The sequence below is a fragment of the Penicillium canescens genome (genome assembly GCF_028828765.1).
Source record: "Penicillium canescens strain IBT 15451 chromosome Unknown utg000005l_segment0_segment0, whole genome shotgun sequence".
Lineage (NCBI taxonomy): Eukaryota > Fungi > Ascomycota > Eurotiomycetes > Eurotiales > Aspergillaceae > Penicillium > Penicillium canescens.
In genome coordinates, this window is record NW_026703967.1 from 3,309,304 (window position 1) to 3,326,779 (window position 17,476).

The 17,476-nt window shown below is 50.3% G+C and overlaps 9 protein-coding genes across 9 annotated transcripts; 3 read left to right on the plus strand and 6 right to left on the minus strand.

The window, feature by feature from the left end:
• Window positions 1-954: 954 nt before the first annotated feature.
• On the plus strand, window positions 955-2,208 carry N7446_008859 (uncharacterized protein; the record flags this gene model as incomplete). The annotated part of the gene is made up of 4 exons (XM_058517604.1): window positions 955-1,248; window positions 1,310-1,783; window positions 1,839-1,924; window positions 1,997-2,208. 4 exons carry the CDS (start codon window positions 955-957, stop codon window positions 2,151-2,153), a joined length of 1,011 nt encoding a protein of 336 aa, XP_058371250.1. The 3' UTR covers window positions 2,154-2,208.
• A 911-nt stretch (window positions 2,209-3,119) lies between these two features.
• On the minus strand, window positions 3,120-4,602 carry N7446_008860 (putative C6 transcription factor; the record flags this gene model as incomplete). The annotated part of the gene is made up of 2 exons (XM_058517605.1): window positions 3,120-3,464; window positions 3,514-4,602. 2 exons carry the CDS (start codon window positions 4,600-4,602, stop codon window positions 3,120-3,122), a joined length of 1,434 nt encoding a protein of 477 aa, XP_058371251.1.
• Window positions 4,603-5,316: 714 nt separating this feature from the next.
• Window positions 5,317-5,932, minus strand: N7446_008861 (uncharacterized protein; the record flags this gene model as incomplete). Its single annotated transcript, XM_058517606.1, has 3 exons — window positions 5,317-5,588; window positions 5,724-5,866; window positions 5,925-5,932. The coding sequence occupies 3 exons, from the start codon at window positions 5,930-5,932 to the stop codon at window positions 5,317-5,319; spliced, it is 423 nt and encodes a 140-aa protein (XP_058371252.1).
• An 857-nt stretch (window positions 5,933-6,789) lies between these two features.
• On the minus strand, window positions 6,790-7,604 carry N7446_008862 (eukaryotic translation initiation factor 4E; the record flags this gene model as incomplete). Its single annotated transcript, XM_058517607.1, has 4 exons — window positions 6,790-7,131; window positions 7,194-7,256; window positions 7,309-7,380; window positions 7,431-7,604. 4 exons carry the CDS (start codon window positions 7,602-7,604, stop codon window positions 6,790-6,792), a joined length of 651 nt encoding a protein of 216 aa, XP_058371253.1.
• Window positions 7,605-8,086: 482 nt separating this feature from the next.
• On the minus strand, window positions 8,087-8,833 carry N7446_008863 (Mpv17/PMP22 family protein; the record flags this gene model as incomplete). Its single annotated transcript, XM_058517608.1, has 5 exons — window positions 8,087-8,133; window positions 8,191-8,496; window positions 8,555-8,660; window positions 8,716-8,770; window positions 8,823-8,833. 5 exons carry the CDS (start codon window positions 8,831-8,833, stop codon window positions 8,087-8,089), a joined length of 525 nt encoding a protein of 174 aa, XP_058371254.1.
• A 539-nt stretch (window positions 8,834-9,372) lies between these two features.
• Window positions 9,373-10,364, plus strand: N7446_008864 (40S ribosomal protein uS5; the record flags this gene model as incomplete). The annotated part of the gene is made up of 3 exons (XM_058517609.1): window positions 9,373-9,639; window positions 9,788-10,049; window positions 10,108-10,364. 3 exons carry the CDS (start codon window positions 9,373-9,375, stop codon window positions 10,362-10,364), a joined length of 786 nt encoding a protein of 261 aa, XP_058371255.1.
• A 736-nt stretch (window positions 10,365-11,100) lies between these two features.
• Window positions 11,101-12,516, plus strand: N7446_008865 (uncharacterized protein; the record flags this gene model as incomplete). The annotated part of the gene is made up of 3 exons (XM_058517610.1): window positions 11,101-11,203; window positions 11,281-12,007; window positions 12,057-12,516. 3 exons carry the CDS (start codon window positions 11,101-11,103, stop codon window positions 12,514-12,516), a joined length of 1,290 nt encoding a protein of 429 aa, XP_058371256.1.
• A 143-nt stretch (window positions 12,517-12,659) lies between these two features.
• N7446_008866 (opsin family protein) lies at window positions 12,660-14,048 on the minus strand. Its single transcript, XM_058517611.1, has 5 exons — window positions 13,859-14,048; window positions 13,748-13,814; window positions 13,138-13,625; window positions 12,938-13,072; window positions 12,660-12,887 (listed from the first exon to the last, which is right to left on the minus strand). Exons 1-5 carry the CDS (start codon window positions 13,993-13,995, stop codon window positions 12,809-12,811), a joined length of 906 nt encoding a protein of 301 aa, XP_058371257.1. The 5' UTR covers window positions 13,996-14,048; the 3' UTR covers window positions 12,660-12,808.
• A 164-nt stretch (window positions 14,049-14,212) lies between these two features.
• On the minus strand, window positions 14,213-17,286 carry N7446_008867 (isoleucine--tRNA ligase ISM1; the record flags this gene model as incomplete). The annotated part of the gene is made up of 1 exon (XM_058517612.1): window positions 14,213-17,286. The coding sequence occupies one exon, from the start codon at window positions 17,284-17,286 to the stop codon at window positions 14,290-14,292; it is 2,997 nt and encodes a 998-aa protein (XP_058371258.1). The 3' UTR covers window positions 14,213-14,289.
• Between the last annotated feature and the right edge of the window lie 190 nt (window positions 17,287-17,476).

Genomic DNA, 17,476 nt, shown 5'->3' on the forward strand with positions numbered 1-17,476 from the left:
ACCCCTGCACACACCGCGTTCTTCATTCCACATGGGTGACTATCCAATCGTAGCTCTTGCGAGAAAGGGTGCATGCAGGTGAAAAGCAGGAAGCTTGGCGCACCCTGGGGATTCACGTTTCCCACCCCTAATATGGGCATCCGACCTTGCCCAGGACCTCTATTAGGATAGGTGTCCGAAGATCCTTGCTGGCCAAGCTTTTTCTTCCCCAATTGTCATTCCTGCCCCGGTGTGACTATGGCCCCTCGCACGGACTACCTACATTCCAGATTCCGAATCATACACGACCCCGTGTTGTTGCCGCGAAATATACCAACAAATATCTCGGCCTAGACTTGGATGTGGTGGGTTTCTTTCCTTTGCTCTGGGTAGCTGTCCGTACTCTACGGCCGCCACATTGACAAGCTAGAAAACTACGCCTGTATAGCAGATGCGAAAAACCGCATAAGAAAGAGTCTTTCTTTAGGTTAGCTGACACAGTCCAGCTGATCTCTCACACGGCACAATCGAATACCTACGTATAATCTACAGTAACACGCTCAAAAGCCCGGGAGTAACCTATTTGCAATCTACCCAGATCGTCGAATCTCCATATGGAGTCCTTGTGCAACCCGTCTCCTAGCATCTGCCCTTTGCTTTAATGCGGCCATTCCTATTACGGCATTCGAGCCTAATTGGGGGCGTATTTACTTTACTGATATATGCCTTATAGTCATGGAATGGATACGCGCAGGGAATGATATTAGCGTGCCCTGATTCCTAAAACCCCGTGCAGGGCGAAAAATCGCCCTAGAGGCAACATTCCACGAGTTCTTAGCAGAAAAAAAAAGGGCAAAAAAGCAACATAAATAACGCGCTGTGCTTCTTTTCCTCGGATTATTATCTTGACCTGTTCGACTTTTCTTTTCGGCCCTACACTCGCCCTCCCTCCCACCTCGGCCTGCCTCCGCCATTATGGTCAACCTTTTCCTCTTGTGTATAGCTACACTTGCCAGCGCCTATCCAGCATGTGACAGTACATGTGCTAGCGCTTATCCGGACCCCGGCTCTTGTATAGGGAACTGCTGGACACATGATCCTTCCATGATCCAGCGCGAGTTGGATGGCATATACTTCCGCTTCTCGACTGGGTACGGTGTTAACACCATGGTCTCGCCCTCGCTCGAGGGTCCATGGGTGGATTGGGGTGCAGCGCTGCCGGGTGGCTCAAGCATTCAGCTGGAGGGTGTCGACAGCACGGACATTTGGGTATGCGAGTTGAACCCCGATTTTAACAATATGTATTTATGATTAACACGAAAACTATCAGGCTCCAGATCTGCACTATGAGGATGGCATCTACTACATGTACTACGTGGTGTCTAAGCTCGGCACGCAGACCTCGGAAATTGGCGTGGCGACCTCTACGACTATGGAACCGGGGACATGGACCGATCACGGCGTAATTGGCCTGCCCCCAAATGACGCCTACAACCGCATCGATCCCAATTGGATCACTATTGACGGCAAGCAGTACCTACAATTTGGCTCCTACTGGGAGGACCTCTTCCAGGTCGAGCTAGCTAGCCCGCTGGAGGTTAGCACTGCCAACCCGCCGCACCAGCTAGCCTATAACGCCAGCCTGAACCACCGAGAGGAGGCCGCGTTCATGTTTCAGCATGGCGATTACTACTATCTCCTATTTAGCGGCGGTATTGCAGGCTCGTACACGGCGACTTACCCAGATCCAGGTGAGGAGTACCGTATCCATATGTGTCGTTCGACGAGTGGAACCGGAGACTTTGTAAGTGCGATTCGCCATAATATAACTAAGGAGCCTCTAACCGGTTTCCGTACAGTATGACAAGGCTGGTACTTCGTGCTTGGAATCTGGCGGCACTATCTTACTAGAGAGCCATGACCAGATCTACGCCCCCGGTGGACAGTATGTGGCCCATATCCCTCTCCTAGCACACCTATAACACTATACGGGCAGCCTGCTAACAAGACTTCCCAGGGGTGTCCTCAATGATAAGGTTCTCGGCCACGTCCTATACTATCAGTACTATCCGCTCGCGACGAAGGAGGCGGGTGGAGATGGTGACGCCGGCTACACGTACGGCTGGAACAAGCTGGGCTGGGAGGACGGCTGGCCGTACGTGAAGGCCACCTGAGCGTGAACCGCCTGGACACTGCATCGCGTGTTCTTCTGTCCTGTGTGACAACGTATTGTAACGATTGGCAGTGTATACCGGGCTTGATAGCGGGGACGAGATTCATTTCTTTGTTGTGGTCTTTTCTTCTTCTAAAAAGGCGTTGTTGATGTTTTCCCGGTGATATTGTATCACATGACTAAAGTCACGTGGTTACGGTAGATAGTCGGAGGCTAACGCCCACGCACGTCTTCTTGTTTCCTTTCCTACACTTAATATTTTGTTTTTACACGGTTTCCTATATTCTGTTCTGGTTTGTTACATAATAGAGACCCCGACAAAGCCCGTCGCGGGTTCCAAGATCTTAACCCATCCCCGGCCCGTCGGCCCGTACCCGCGGGTTGCTCGCCGAGAACTGACCGGGGCAAGAACATGTCGCGACTCTCTGGCATAGTTCAGGCATGGAAACCATCCGTGAGAGAAGTCTATTTGCTAATCAACCAAGGATGGACTCTCATCTCCAACAAACGAAAGGCCCCCAATAACTAGTACACATTGATGATCATTTCTAGTCACTAGTAGATCCTAGAGAGTTTCCTATCTATCGAGCGAGCAGTATGTCAACTTCGTTGTGATACGAGGCTGGTGCAGATCAGGAACCAAGCCATGCGGCATCATCAGAAATAATACCTTCACAATTATCTATACGAAAAATCAAGTTGGTTTCCAATTGACTTAGACCTCATATTGTAACTATATATAATTCTTTAGCCATCTGAGTTCTCCCTAGACGGTACGCAAGGGTTGAGGGGAATGATTCTATGAGCAATAGTTTCGAAACAAGCTAAGGTGTGGGTGGTGGTTGGTTTTTCAGTAGATACTGACATGCTAATTGTGTGAACCTCCAATCGGACTTGGATGTTGTATTTGATCCATGGATTTGTACATATTACCAAATATCCGTTGTATTGAACCTTTCCTCTGACATTACTCCAGTAGCCAGTCAATGGCGTGATTAACAAGAGCCTCGCTGGTCACTTGTTCGTCATGTAATAGGTCTGATAGGCCCTGAACCCCAGAACTGAGTTCCATATGATCGATTATATGAGAAGGACCAGGGATCTTTAGATTGTCCGCAGTAGAGTCGATGTCTGCACTCGTATGACGCGTAGTGATATGTTCTGTGCCCGCCTCAGGCTGCGTTGCTGGCATTTGGCGCTCAGAGAGATCGGAAGAATGCTCAGTCAAGAATCGGGACATCCAGTTATCAAGCACGAATGGATCTGATATCGCATCCTGGCAGGAGTTCTGGAACTTTCGTAGTCGTGCCACCTAAAGGTAGGTTAATTTGGTTTGTGGCTGGGTCAAATTCGACACATACAGAATGGTCAACCACAGGCCAATATGATTTGATTCTCATCAGGTACTCAAAGTTCGAGACGAGTCGTTGTCGTGCGATAGCAAGTTCCTCGGCGTTATCACTGAAGAGCAAAGCGTGCAGGTGAACACAGGAACTGATCACAGCAATGTGGCCATAAATGAAGTAATTCAAATCGCAGCCTTCGATGTCCGTGCTATGTTTTATTATTTCGGAGACGGTGTTCGCACTTTGCTTGCATTGGGCTGCTCCTTGTGGAAAGTTTGGGGTATTCCGGTTGCTGCGTGCGTCCAGGAAAGGGAAAAAGAGCATTTGGCGGAAGTGATGACGCCCAATATGCATTGCTAGAAATGTTCGACCAAGGCGATTTTTGACGGAGGATAGAATGTTTTCCATGTTGTATTGTAGATTTGGGGGCAGGTTTTGTTCCCACTCATCCAGGCTGTTCTCCAGCTTGGTCGCCTCCATGCAGTAGTCACTGAACGGTATCAGGCTTTGACTTAGCCGTCGAAGGAGTGCACTGGTCTTATTGAAAATTTCGAGCGTCTTTGCCATTTGCGCCCACATATTGCATGGTGAGGTCGTCTGTGGCGGATCTGGGTCGAGGCTGGCAAAGGCCACATCATCAACTTCCAGGGGTGTATATTCTGGGCCATGTGTGAACGATACAGACTCGATCGACATGTCTGTGGCTGTCCAATGACTGGCAATATGGACCGAGAGCCAAGTGCGACGATACTCCTCTTGACGCATGATAGTGGCACCATTTGGAATATCTGGCATCCCCAAAGCCTCTGCATGCAGCCTAGCGAGTCCACTGTAGATGTGCTTTGCTTTTGTGTTGCCTTCCCCGCCGTAGTAGTAGCCGATCAATATTAGGGCCTGTACCGTTTCCAGGCTGGGTGTAGTGATGTACTGCTGAATGAGACTCTCCACTGCGGACGCACCTAGCTTCCCCCGCTGACCACGGGCAATATCATGATAATGTGGCTGGTTGGAAAACCTTTCAGCCATTGCGTACATGGCATACACCAAAATTTTGGGTGCTTTGCTTTCATGTAATTGACGCATAAAGCCTCTTTCGTGGAACATTGTATGGGCCACATTGTGAATGTAGCGAAAGTACAAAGTAGTCAATTCATGGGAGAGCTCCTGACCGGTTTGGGCGGACATCTGTGGAAGATCCATCCTCCTTTGGAGGCTGCTTGACTGACTAGGGAGCCCAGTGGGTTCTTCAAGACTGCATGGAGCTGAGATAGACTGACATGGTCCGCAAGTACGGCCATCTTCTGCTGGGACGCATCGTCTTTTTCGTGTGCTGGCTTCTTTAGTATCACACCATCCGCATATCATACCGTACCTACCGGCAGCTCACGCAGGCTCCCGCCCTTGTCCTCTTAAGGGGGAGCTGCATATATGACAGCGAGTAAAGAAAGTATATTTATCAAGGCTCAGAAGAAGGCTAAACGAGAGAAATACAGAACAACATACATTGAAGCCCTTGAGGTCCCGAGTTCGGCTTGATGCTGAGTCATCCTGTCCATAACGTCCATTCCTTGGAAATAGTTGCACTCCAGCTTCCAAGGTTGTATGTATCAGCTGGATCAGCGAGAAGTGGAATTTGAATTAAATGGTCGAGAAAACTAGTGTCTGGTACTTCCGACAAACAGCCGTTTTATACTACCTATCGACCTATCGACCTATCGTCCGATCTCATTTGCTCAAATCACGTTGTGGACTCAAATTTAGCCTCTATTTTAACCAGTTATATCCGGAATTCCCGTGTGACCTAGTCGTCTAGCGCTCTCAAAGATGACCATCGCATACTCGTTCGAGAAATTCCTCCCCGATCACGCCCAGATGAACCTGCCAGGGATGTGTTAGGCTAATCAACGCGAGAAGGAAGATTCGATTCACAATGCCGTTCCCGGTTTTAGCAACCGGGTTGGCTTCAAGGCCGACAATCACGGTGTCCTGATCTGTGGGACTGAAAATTTGCTGCATTACCTCTTCAAACACGGAGCAAATTTCGGCAATGAGCTCTCCTCTTCCCACTCTGTCGGCCGCCTTCTTATACACTGTACCGCATGTCAGTAGAAATAAACGGGGCGTGACCCGTCGGGCTATCAAATTACCTACCTGTCAGTATTCCCGCTGCGTGGGAGAATATCCAATACTACCGAGAGATCCGTCAGCCATACGCTCTGACAAACAAAAGACGAAGAGTGGGATATAAGACAGATACTTTGGTAGCAGATCACAGAAGCTTCTGTTGGTGTCAAGTCGCTTGTTTGGAGCACCGGATAGCCCAATGAAGCCATCAGAGCTCTGCAAATACCGTCTAGGCTCCGTCGTGCTTTCTGTGGTGGGGAATTATTTAGAATCTTCACTGCAGTCTCCTGGGTACGACATACCCCGGCATTAAGCGATTAAGGTCCTGACCATCGAAAGAACGTACTGGGAAAAAAAGACACAGAATCTTTGATACCTTCGCCTTCTCTCTACATATTTCCCAACTAACAAAGCTACTTATACTTCAATCTACCAAAGGCAGCACCTAGCAACTATCAAGATAAACGGTTATCTATCATTTATCAAGACGCTCCCGTCGACGACCTGATTCACCATCTGCCCTGTATGCGAACTAGTATGATGTCCCACTCTATCCGTACAGCAGACCCGTCAACTTCACGAGAGACAAGCTAAGGGGCTATCCGGGCCGTGTTGATACCGAGCCACAGCTTATATGCAGGTACAAGGTTGAAGAGTGTATAGAGATCAAGGAGATTTACCAGTAAAATGGGCCATTGAGTGGAAATCCAAGATATATACGAGGACATTCGATGACTTCGCCAACTACCGTTACTCCTACTTTACCGTCGGGCTCATAAATCAACAGTTCACTACAGACCTGGCATCGGACTCTCGTCGACAATGCATCTATCAATAGGTCATATTTGTACTCCATATAGGATAATGTAAAGGAATAAATCCCAGTCATACAGGACCAAGACACAACCTGAACGGCATAAGCGCAAAATGTGTTTGGTAGAGTAAGATACAAGCCGCAAGGAATCAGGTCGTCACTGCAGAACTATGCAGCGGGGGTGCATAAGAGAGTAAATGGGGTCCCTATGTCATTTCACTTCGCGCCCAGCACCACTTATCGAGTCAAGTTATACTTTCCCACTCGATTGTTTGGTCCATTATCGTGAAATCCGCGTCCTCCCCTTCCCCTTTTCTTCTTCATAGTTCGTCGTCATCTTCATCTCGTCCCCCTTAGACGGTGTACTTGGCCTTGGCGCGCGTGCTGCCGCTGTGTGCGCTGTCGGTGTGACCAGAGAATTCCACCACGTCGGCCTCCTTCAGTCGGAGGACGTCCTTGAATCGCTGTCCGATCGCCTCGAGGATCTCCTTGCCCTGCGCGGGTGTGCGGGTGTTCTTATCGCCTTGGATGCTCTTGCCGACGGTGCGTGTCCATAGACCCACTCGGTAGAATCCCTTGCGCACATTCACAACCACTCCCATGACTTCGTTGTCGGCGTCGCTCTCGAGGGTCTCGCCGATCGCGGACAGCTGTGCGTGCAGCCACAATTCGTCGATGGGGACCGATCGCTTGTCCTTGAATTGGTACGACCACTTGCCACCGTGCTTGTTCTGGGGTCTTCCCACTCGGGCCGTACGCCCTTCTTGAAAAGATGGTAGTCGGCCTTGAGACCGAGTTCGGAGGTAGGAGTGATGTTGTTCTAGAGGCGGGTGTTAGTGCTGGGAAGTGATAAGTGATTGGGCTGGACATACGTAGATGCCCCAAAATTCTTCGACGGAGCTGAAAGTGACCACTTCCTTGAGGAGGTCGTTCCAGTTATCGCCCTAGTAAATCCATCAGTATCAACTCAACAAAATCATCAAATATAGTTTACCTTTCCGCTAGGGGGCTTGGTGAACCAGAGGGTCCATTCGTGCATCAGAGGGTGCTTCACGTTGAAGTCCTCGGCGTTGTGGAAGACGGTGACCGGCTCTCCGGACTCAACCTTCTCGACAGGTGCAGAGTTCTCATCGGCGACAGCCGGGGTACCATTCTCGACGACGGCCATGTTGCGTGATGTGGGGGGAGGGAAGAAAGGTTGAAGATGTCGGATGAAAGGCGGAAGAACTTTTTAGGGGAAAGCGCAATCGGCTTTCACACAAAGAAAAGAAAAGATAGATGAGAGGAGAGAAAGGTCTGCTCCAGGCAGTGAATGGTGAGTCGACAATTAACCGCAAAGATGAAGTTTTGAAGTTCGACAAAAATTGCCTTCCGACGAACATCACCGCTTTCCGAACCATACAGGAGATCAATAGATCACTTTCTACATTCAAGTCTCTTTTTTTTTTTTTATTGGTATTTTTACTTTCTCATTTCTCATTCCTCGCTTTGTCTCTTCTAAGAAATGAATAACTTATTATTCTAACAATACAACCTGGATACTATTGACCGAATACATGTATAACCAACCGAATTCTATATGAAGCGCCATGTGAAAAGCAGAGAAAATATGACAGAAAAGTAGGTCAGGGTATCTCTAAATCAAGTCCTCTAGTTATCCTCACCGCTGTTCATAATGCTCAGCAGGCAGTTCCAACCTGCAGTATTATGTTAGTACTGATCGACTCGAATGAACCTTGGAGAAGAGTACTCACCTAAGCTGACCACGTTGACCACCAGTACACGCAGTTCTGGGGGCACAAGAGCAAAGTTGGCACCTTGTACAAAGGGCCACACCATCAGGTTGGCCTGGTAGGCAGGAGCGAAGGCACTGCGCCATTTCTCCCCGGGGTCACTGCCCTCCATGATAGCCATCGAGGACAAGAAAACAGTGAGTTGAGTTGGGGCAAACACGGCCTGATCAGCCGCGACACGCGCTATGGTTGTGGCGGTTGCGCTCTTGAGGACCACATGGCGCTGGAGGATGCCGAACCAGGTGGTGGCTACAGGACCGAAGACGGCTAGACAAACAATATGTGAGCAATTGCAGAGCTTTCAAAGGTAAGAAGTGTGACCTACCTCCACCGTAGAGAGCCATGCGCCCAGTTCGGGCAAAGTCGTGCTTCTCGAGACCTCGGCGGTCAACCGCTTGCTGTGCTAGGACATCACCGCTGCCGAATAGGATCTGTGTTTGGATGAGTATGAGTATGAGGAATTGGTTGAGAAATCGAGGGTCGTACTGCACTGGTGATGCTCGCGGTGAGGATGGGCTTCTTGGCCAACTTGGACTGGTACCTGAGACCAAGGTTAAGACGTGAATTCAATTCGTGGTGAACAAGGGGCTTACCAGCGAAGCATGATGGCAATGGAAATGCTTATAGACAAGCACCACAAGACAAGAAAGTAAGAGAACGCTGGACGAATGTAAGGGAGCTGGGGGAACGAGGATCTTTAAATTGCGGAGAACAAAGATGCCCTGTCGCATTACCCAGTTAGGAAATGCAGCCGCCAACCAGATTTTGCAGTGACGTAGATGGAGGATTTGATTTACGCAAGTTATCAAGCATGAATTGGTTGACTAGAGTGAAATTTTGATCAAGTATTACACATTACACACTCCCAACTATTCATCTTAAACATACACATAGTTGTAGCTAACCGTATTGATGTAGTTACAGTAGCAGTCTAACGTTATCTCTTTAGATCTAGCCCGGTCACATGACCTTCTGTTATCGTGCACGTGCCGCATCCCGATTTGGACTTAGGGCTTAGGTCTCCACTAGGGCTCTCACTCGCTTAGCCCACCCGCGCAAATTTCGGGTCAACAGAGTGAGCCGTGAATACCTCGACGACCATCCTCAATTCGACAACCCTCCTCGTCACTCAAAAACATCAAAATGGCTGACGCTGCTCCCCGTGGACGTGGTGGTTTCGGTTCGCGCGGCGACCGTGGTGGTGACCGTGGCCGTGGCCGTGGTGGTCGCCGTGGCCGTCGTGGCCCCAAGCAGGAGGAGAAGGAGTGGCAGCCCGTCACCAAGCTCGGCCGTCTCGTCAAGGCCGGCAAGATCACCTCCATGGAGCAGATCTACCTCCACTCTTTGCCCGTCAAGGAGTACCAGATCGTTGACTTCTTCCTGCCCAAGCTCAAGGATGAGGTTATGAAGGTACGGATCGACAAATACACCGGGAGGAATGGGATCGGAATCGAATTGCGACAATTGCGCACAATTGCGCAATGAGAAAACGAGCTCTTTCTGCACCCATCGAATCAGCATAAGAGATCAAGAACTAACGTTCAATTTCAACCTACAGATCAAGCCCGTCCAGAAGCAGACTCGTGCCGGTCAGCGTACCCGTTTCAAGGCCATCGTCCTCATCGGTGACTCCGAGGGTCACATCGGTCTCGGTATCAAGACCTCTAAGGAAGTTGCCACCGCCATCCGTGCCGCCATCACCATCGCCAAGCTCGCTGTCCTCCCCGTCCGTCGCGGTTACTGGGGTACCAACCTTGGTGAGCCCCACTCTCTGCCCGTCAAGCAGAGCGGCAAGTGTGGTTCCGTCTCCGTCCGTGTAAGTAGCCTTTGGCAGGAATTCGACGATACAGGGAAGTCGGTTTCTAACGGATTGTCTAGCTCATTCCCGCCCCCGTGGTACTGGCCTTGTCGCCTCCCCCGCCGTCAAGCGTCTGCTCCAGCTCGCCGGTGTCCAGGACGCCTACACCTCGTCCTCCGGTTCCACCAAGACCCTTGAGAACACCCTCAAGGCCACCTTCGTCGCTGTTGTCAACACCTACGGTTTCCTTACCCCCAACCTCTGGGCCGAGACTAAGCTCATCCGCAGCCCTCTGGAGGAGTTCGGTGACGTCCTGCGCCAGGGCAAGAAGTACTAGGTCCGCCATGATGCATGATTTTTGTTCCACAATTCCAACGGGTTTCTTTTAAAAATTATCTCCCTCTGTGCTTGGTGAATTATCGTGTGCGGGAGACATCCCGTACCACTGGATGTATCTAGAAGGGACACAAAATAGCGAAGTCCACGGTCATTGCCAGCCAGATATGCGTCTGTGTAGGATTTACCTCTCTGTAGGTGTAGAGTGTAGCGGTTGTACCTCGAGCAGAGCCTCATGCACACTATTTGTAGTCTAAACCTTATTTTGAGTCTACGTCAAGTCGAGTCCTTTACAGCTGGGAGAGACGTGGCATTTAGGGAAGAGCCAGTACTGTTCAATGGCATTAGTTGACGCTGCTATGTCCATATCAATCCAGTCCAACTCCATCGGTCTGCATTGAAAGTCCCAGTCCCAACATGATTGGCTCGACATGAGTAGATAGTATACGAAACATGATAGAGAGTGTACACGTGCAGTTAAAGACATAGATATACAATCAGTACGTCTAGGAACGAACTCCAGGCAATGCTACCTAAGTCTGCTGTTCAGCTGAGAGTACAACTCATCAGCGTGGCAGGGCAGTGGTACCTGGCGACACCTTCCTCTCCAGGTTGTTTCCCTCTGTACCTCTACTCCCCTCTTCTGTTCTCTCTCTCTATCTACTTCTTGTCTCTTCCCTTCACTTCCTCTGATATCTCCTTTGTACTCTACCTCGGTTCAGATGTAAACGTACATCATGGAGGAGTATCCAGCCCACTGGAAAAGCACTCTCATGGGAGTGGATTTCTGGAAAGACGCCGCCGCCTATGAAGATGAGGTCGCTAAAACGCTTCAACGAGGTAAGAGGTTGTTTGTTCTTTGTTTCCTCGCATCTTGCCTGTACCATCCAAAGACGAGGTCCCGCTAACTTCTCCAGCCCTAACTCTAGACCTGCATACCCAATTCCCCTTCAACATGGGCACTGAGCAAGGCCCTCGTCTCCAGGATGTCCCCAAGATACAGCGCCATCTGAGTGCGGTAGAACTTCCTGCACTTTCTGGTCTTCGACGTCGTTCTAGCGTGAAAGGTACTACTGCGCGTATCAAAGGTCTTGCCCGCCATGTGCGAACTCCTTCGTTTATTGCGCCTCCGTCGGCTTTGGATCTGAAGTTATCACTTGATACTACTTCCCAGGTAGTCAGTGATTCCAAAAGTACTACTGTTCGGGCCGTTGAGATCTTGTCTCGTTCTCCGAATACTTCCATCGATTTTCCTATTACCTCAGGTCTGGCTACGCCTGTCAAACCGATTCAGTTCTTCCGCGGCGGTCCATCTTGGGGGGAGCTTCCCAGAAGCAAGGCGACTCTGGGACTGGATTTGTTCTCTAGTATTGAAGAAGAAGAAAAGGATGATGACATCCTTGCTATCATTGAGCTGAAGCCGCTGTGTGAGTTTCGGAACCTTCGTTCCCTCAAGCTCACCGGTATGCTGCGCTCGTACCAAGTGTACATTTGGCAGGCTGTTTGGCTGAATCCCAACCTTGAAGCTCTGCATTTGGCTATGGCGCTTGAGCCGGGTATTCTTTCCATCCAGAGCACCGAGTGGAAACAGATCAAGACTGGTTGGAAGATGAGTGGAAAGCAGTATGCTTATCCGGTTTACTAGTCAGTGTATCTTGTCCAAACGTTGTGGTACCTGACTCATTGTTTCTAGTGGACATTACGGCACTGGCGAATTGAACCCAGACATTGGATACGGCGAGTATCTCGACAAACATGCCATCGAAAAGGCCAAGATCTGTGCGATGGCTATGGGCCCCACTTCGAAACGTCTGGGGATCAAGACCATCTCGCTTTCCGGCTTCGTCGTTGATGCTGACCCATTCTTGCACTGGTTTGATCCGGAGAAGCTGCGGACTATTCATTTCAAGGCACACTGTGTGGATGCAGGATTGTGGTTACCTCGCAACATGCGGAATGTCACTATTCGCCTGTCTAAGCCTTTTGACTTGGAGGCTGTTCCCATTGGCATTGTCACACTGAACTTGTTGAAGGATCTGAGCATGATCACGTTGGTGAAGGGGCGCAAGGTGAGCCAGGTTGCGTTTGAGCATTGGGATACAGAGGAGTGGGACAGTCTTTTCAGTCCCATGTCCAGATCTACTTCTGGATGAGATCCTACATTCACGATTCACGATTCATGCGGCGCTCAATACCCAGGGACGGGGTGGTACTTTTCAAATATTATTCAATTGAGAGGCAAATTGCCAGTTAACCTTAAGTACATTTAACGAAATGCAGAAGCGAAAGAAACAATAAAAGAAAGTACTTCCGACTGATGTAGAGAGGAGAACAGTAACTTATGACGAGCGTAATCACCCAAAGCAGCAAACACATTCTGATCAACCGAATAAAGCACACAGATATCATCCTTCAAGTCATAGTCTGCAGAGCAACACAATTTGCTTAAGCACCCTCTTCCTCGATACGAATGGCGCCTTCGTTACCAATACCACGGGACCAGAATCCGTCCATGTACAGGGTACTGTAAAAGTTAGTATATGTACATATACATAGATAAAATCAACCGCTTACATTTCGGGCGAACTATCATGTGCCAAAAGAAGCCAGTACCCAATAATTCCCTGAGTAAAGATATCCAGAATGGCAAAGAGGATAGTCTCCGTATTGACGCTAAGCTGGAGAGCGAGAGGTCCAGCCGCGATCGTACTATACAATATCGTCAGCACTTTCTTCCTTATCCACAATGGAAGGTTGAAGATTGAAAGACATACATAGGGAACAAAGCCAACACAACAATCGTCGAACCAGAAAGAGCCCCGAAGAACCGTCTCGTGCTCGCATCCTTCACCCTGGCTGCTCTCTGTGCGTGGAATCCTACATGGTGGATCACAACCAGGTAAGCGATACACGAAATAGTAAGCCAGACCCAGCGCTCGCGGCTGTGATTCGCATATGTACCGAGGAGTCCGGCTGAGAGCATGACCAGGTCGGCGACTATGGCCAGGAGGAGGTTTGCGCCTGGGAGGCCTGAGATGAGAGCGAAGTTTATGAAGAGGAGGGGGGTTGTTAGGGCCCAATTTAGGTAGCGGAGCCAGAGGATCTGGCGGAAGATTGTTGTTGTTGTGTCTGGGACGTGTTTGTGGCTTTCGTGGATTCTGTTGTAGCTGTAATTGCTTCCGAGATTTGTGGCCAGGGCTAGGTAGACTATGAAAGAGATTGTTGTTGTTATGGAGGCTAGGGTGTGGAAGATTCGTTTGGGCTGGCTGTGTTAGCTGGTGTACTCTTCATGTATGGGTGGTTTATAGGTGGTGTAGAGTATAGAGTCTCGAGTGATGTATAGATGTGGGGATGTTGCAGATCCGGGGTAGACGATCAACTCACCAAGGGAGAGCGAGCTGCCAGGAGATAGAACACCAGCGAGGAAATGCCCATCAACACAGTCACAACCCTATTATTGTTAGCATCGTACTGAAATCATGTAGAAACACTTACCAGAGAGTCCGCATGCCCACATCGTGGATCTCCTGCCAGGTCTCGGATCCGGGGATCACAGTGGGGATGGGCGCCACCGAAGAGGTGGTGGCCGGGGCCGTCAGAGACGGGAATTCGTCAAATGGAGGATAAATCATGATGGATAGCTATGAGGATTGAAGCATTGAAGGAGGAAGAAACGAAAGAAGAGTGAAGTGGCAGAGGAAGTGGCATGAGTGGGTAAATCAGGTTCATGATTGGCAAAAGCGTCATCAAAGTTGACTTGTCGTCATACACAGAACTTGTTCTTTCTTGTTACTTGCTACTGTTATTGTTATTAATGTTGGTTCTTTCTATAATATTTGCTACAGTTATTGGTGACACAGCGTAAGAATGGAATAATTATAGCTTCAAACTGCATCAAGTCTATAGTACAATGGTATACATGCATATCAAGCATTTGCCTCTAGTTCACCCACCACTGTCTCACACCGGTCGCAGATCGTATTTTCCGCCACTGGTTCCACAATAGCATACCGCCAGCATCGTGGGCATTTACCTGCCTGTGGCGCGTACACGTGCACTGTACCCGGTTGGCCACCGAGCTCGATGGCCTGTTCGTATTGCCATTCAGCCTCGGCGATTTCGGTGATAACAGGGTCGGCATGGGATGCCAGGGTGATGGAAGACACGACAAAGAGGTCGGGGAGCTCGGAAAGGTACTGGCGGAATAAGCTTGAGCTGCTAGGGAGAGCGATGTGCACGAATGATTGCAGGGATGAGCCAAGTTGCTTTTTGCTGCGGGCTTGCTCTTGCAGGTTCTTGATGGCGGAGTGTACCACTGTCAGCTCCTGGTAGCTGATGTCCAGGGAGACATCCTGCCATTCCGGTGCGGGCGCGGAAACGATGCGCTGCAAGGGGTGCTCGGTGTGAGTGCGGATAGCCTCGGGTGTGTGTTCCCACGTTTCTTCCACGAGCATCGGGGTGATGGGGGCCAACACCTCTTGGAGATGACGGTAGACGTAGAACAAGGTCGTTTGAGCAGCCCGGCGGCTCATGCTGTCTGCGCCCAAAGTGTAAAGTCGGTCCTTGATCGCTTCCATATAGAAAGCGGAGAACTCGAGATTGGCCCATCGGTTCATCGTGTTGACAGCCTTGTAGAATTCAAAGTTGTCACATGCTTTCTGAGATGTGAGAACCATGTCCGAAAGGTGCTTCAAGGCAATCCGATCCACCAACTGCAGCTGCTCATATGGGACAACGCTATCGGGTCGGAAATCGGCGAGGGCACCTAGGAGTAGCTTGAACGTCACACGGAACTTGTGAAGACTGGTGTTGACAGTCTGGAGTACCTGCTTTCCAATCACCACGTCCCGCGTGTAGTCGCTGCTTGCCGCCCACATACGAAGTGCATCGGGGCCAAGTGCGTCGTACACAGGTTCTGGGTTCCCTGTTTGCTTCTTTCCTTTGCCCTTGCGGGGCTTGAGAGGAGGCAGCAAAGTTCCGTCCATGATGGTCTGCGGCGCAATAGTGTTGCCAATGGACTTGCTCATTTTCCGGCCATGTTCATCCAGGGTGAAGCCGTGGGTGATGAGGTTCTTGAACGGAGCACGAGGTGTTGTACCCTGGTCGGAGCCGAGTTGGTGCGAGATGTAGGTGAGAAGGCCAGATTGGAACCATCCGCGGTGCTGGTCGCTACCTTCGAGATACACATCAGCAGGGTGACTCCGGCCTTCAGTGGGGACATCGATCTCTGCCCAGCTGGTACCGCTGTCAAACCACACGTCCATGGTGTCTGTTCCACGTCGATACCCTGCTCCAGGCTCATTCCGCAAAGTCAGAGGAATCCATGCAGCATCGTCGCCACTATCGGTCCACCAAGCATCGACGCCCCGCTCTTCAATCGTGGCCATGATGTGTGAGACGCTGTCTTTGGTTAGGACGGCCTCTCCAGTGGTCCGATGATAGATGGCGGGAATGGGAACACCCCATGAGCGTTGTCGTGAGATACACCATTCACTTCGATTCTTCACAAAGTTCTCCAGTCGCTGCTTTCCAGTTTCAGGGACGAACCGAACATCCTCCAAGGCTCGAAGAGCACTACCACGGATGTCGGCCACGTCGGCAAACCACTGCTCGGTTGCCCGAACAATGATCGGAAGCTTCGAACGCCAGTCGTAAGGGTACTTGTGCTCGTACCGATGTTGTGCGAGCAACTGATCACAAGATTTGACATATTCCAAAACTGCGGTGTTACCTTCTCCTAGAACAGGCTTTCCAGTCAACCGAGTAGGATCTAGGGGCATGGCTTTCTCCGTGAATCTGCCCTCATCGTCGACAGGAGCAAATACGGAAATTCCGCGTGCAAGGCAAGCCTCGTAGTCATCCATTCCGTGACCTGGTGCGCAGTGAACCATACCGGATCCAGAATCAGCAGTGACAAAGTCTGCGGCGATGATGGGCTGGGGTTGAGCTTCTGGGCCCTTGAACAGAGGTCGATACATAGTTTTCTCTGCCAACTCCGAGCCCATGACAGACGGGATAATGATAGACAAGTCCTCATTCAGTATGTTCTGGAGGTACTCGAACCGGGACTGGGCGATGAGAAGGTGGCCATGGTTGTCAGACTGGACAATAGTGTATTCCAAAGACTCGTGGACAGCAATGGCAGCGTTGGCAGGTAGCGTCCAGGGGGTTGTAGTCCAAATCACAGCACTCAATTCATTTCCCTTGAGAAGAGGGTCCTCGGCAAGGTGTTTCGGAATATTGACCAGAGGAAATTTGACCAGCGCAGCGGTAGAGACATGGTCCTCCTTGTATTCCAGCTCTGCTTCCGCAAGAGCCGTCCCTGTTGAAGGCGACCAGTACACTGGCTTGAACTTGCGGTAGATAAGACCTCGATCAACCATTTCCCGGAAGATGCCTAGCTGGCGCATCTCGAATTGTTTGTCCATCGTCTTCCAGTGGTTCTCCCAGTCGGCCATGACTGCAAACCCGCGGAACCCCTTCATCTGCTCCTTCACGGTCTGTCGAGCCAGCTGGCGCGCTGATTTGCGAATTACAGCTGCGCTGACCGACCCGTCGGCAATTTCCATCTCGCGCAGACCTTGGAGCGCCTTGAGTTCGATCGGCAGCCCATGGCAGTCCCATCCTGGCACGTAGCGCACCCTCTTCCCCCGGCTTAATTGTACGCGACAAATTATATCCTTCAAGATCTTGTTAAGCGCATGTCCAACGTGCAATTCACCGTTCGCGTATGGCGGGCCATCGTGGAGGACGAAGGGATTCTCGGCCGGTCTTTCGCGGCGTTGCCAGGCGTAGAGGTCATCGGTGCACCGTTTTAGGTATTTAGTCTGATCGACAGGCGAAACTCGAGGTGGAAATGACGACTTGGGAAGCTTCAGCGTCGACGTCCAGGAACGGGGAATCGACCGCGCCAGTTCCGGCATTGTCCAGCATGTCGTGGAGGAGTAAAAGTTCGGCGCGCGGAGTTCAAATATTTAACTATGGACCAGCTTAGAGCTTGCACGTTCATAGTGATTTTTATTCATATTATGTGTTATTGGGCTTTAATATTTCTATGCGCATTTCTGTTTTCTTCTAAATGTATTTTCTCGCTTTGGTTTTGTTACTCGTGTT

What these genes read in the sequence shown, in the direction of transcription:
- N7446_008866 (XM_058517611.1), bottom strand. Translation starts at nt 13,995, where the DNA reads ATGATTTATCCTCCATTTGACGAATTCCCGTCTCTGACGGCCCCGGCC. An exon ending in GTGGGCATGCGGACTCTCTG is followed by an intron (nt 13,815 to 13,858) that starts GTAAGTGTTTCT and finishes TAACAATAATAG; the next exon opens with GGTTGTGACTGTGTTGATGG. An exon ending in TGGCAGCTCGCTCTCCCTTG is followed by an intron (nt 13,626 to 13,747) that starts GTGAGTTGATCG and finishes TAACACAGCCAG; the next exon opens with CCCAAACGAATCTTCCACAC.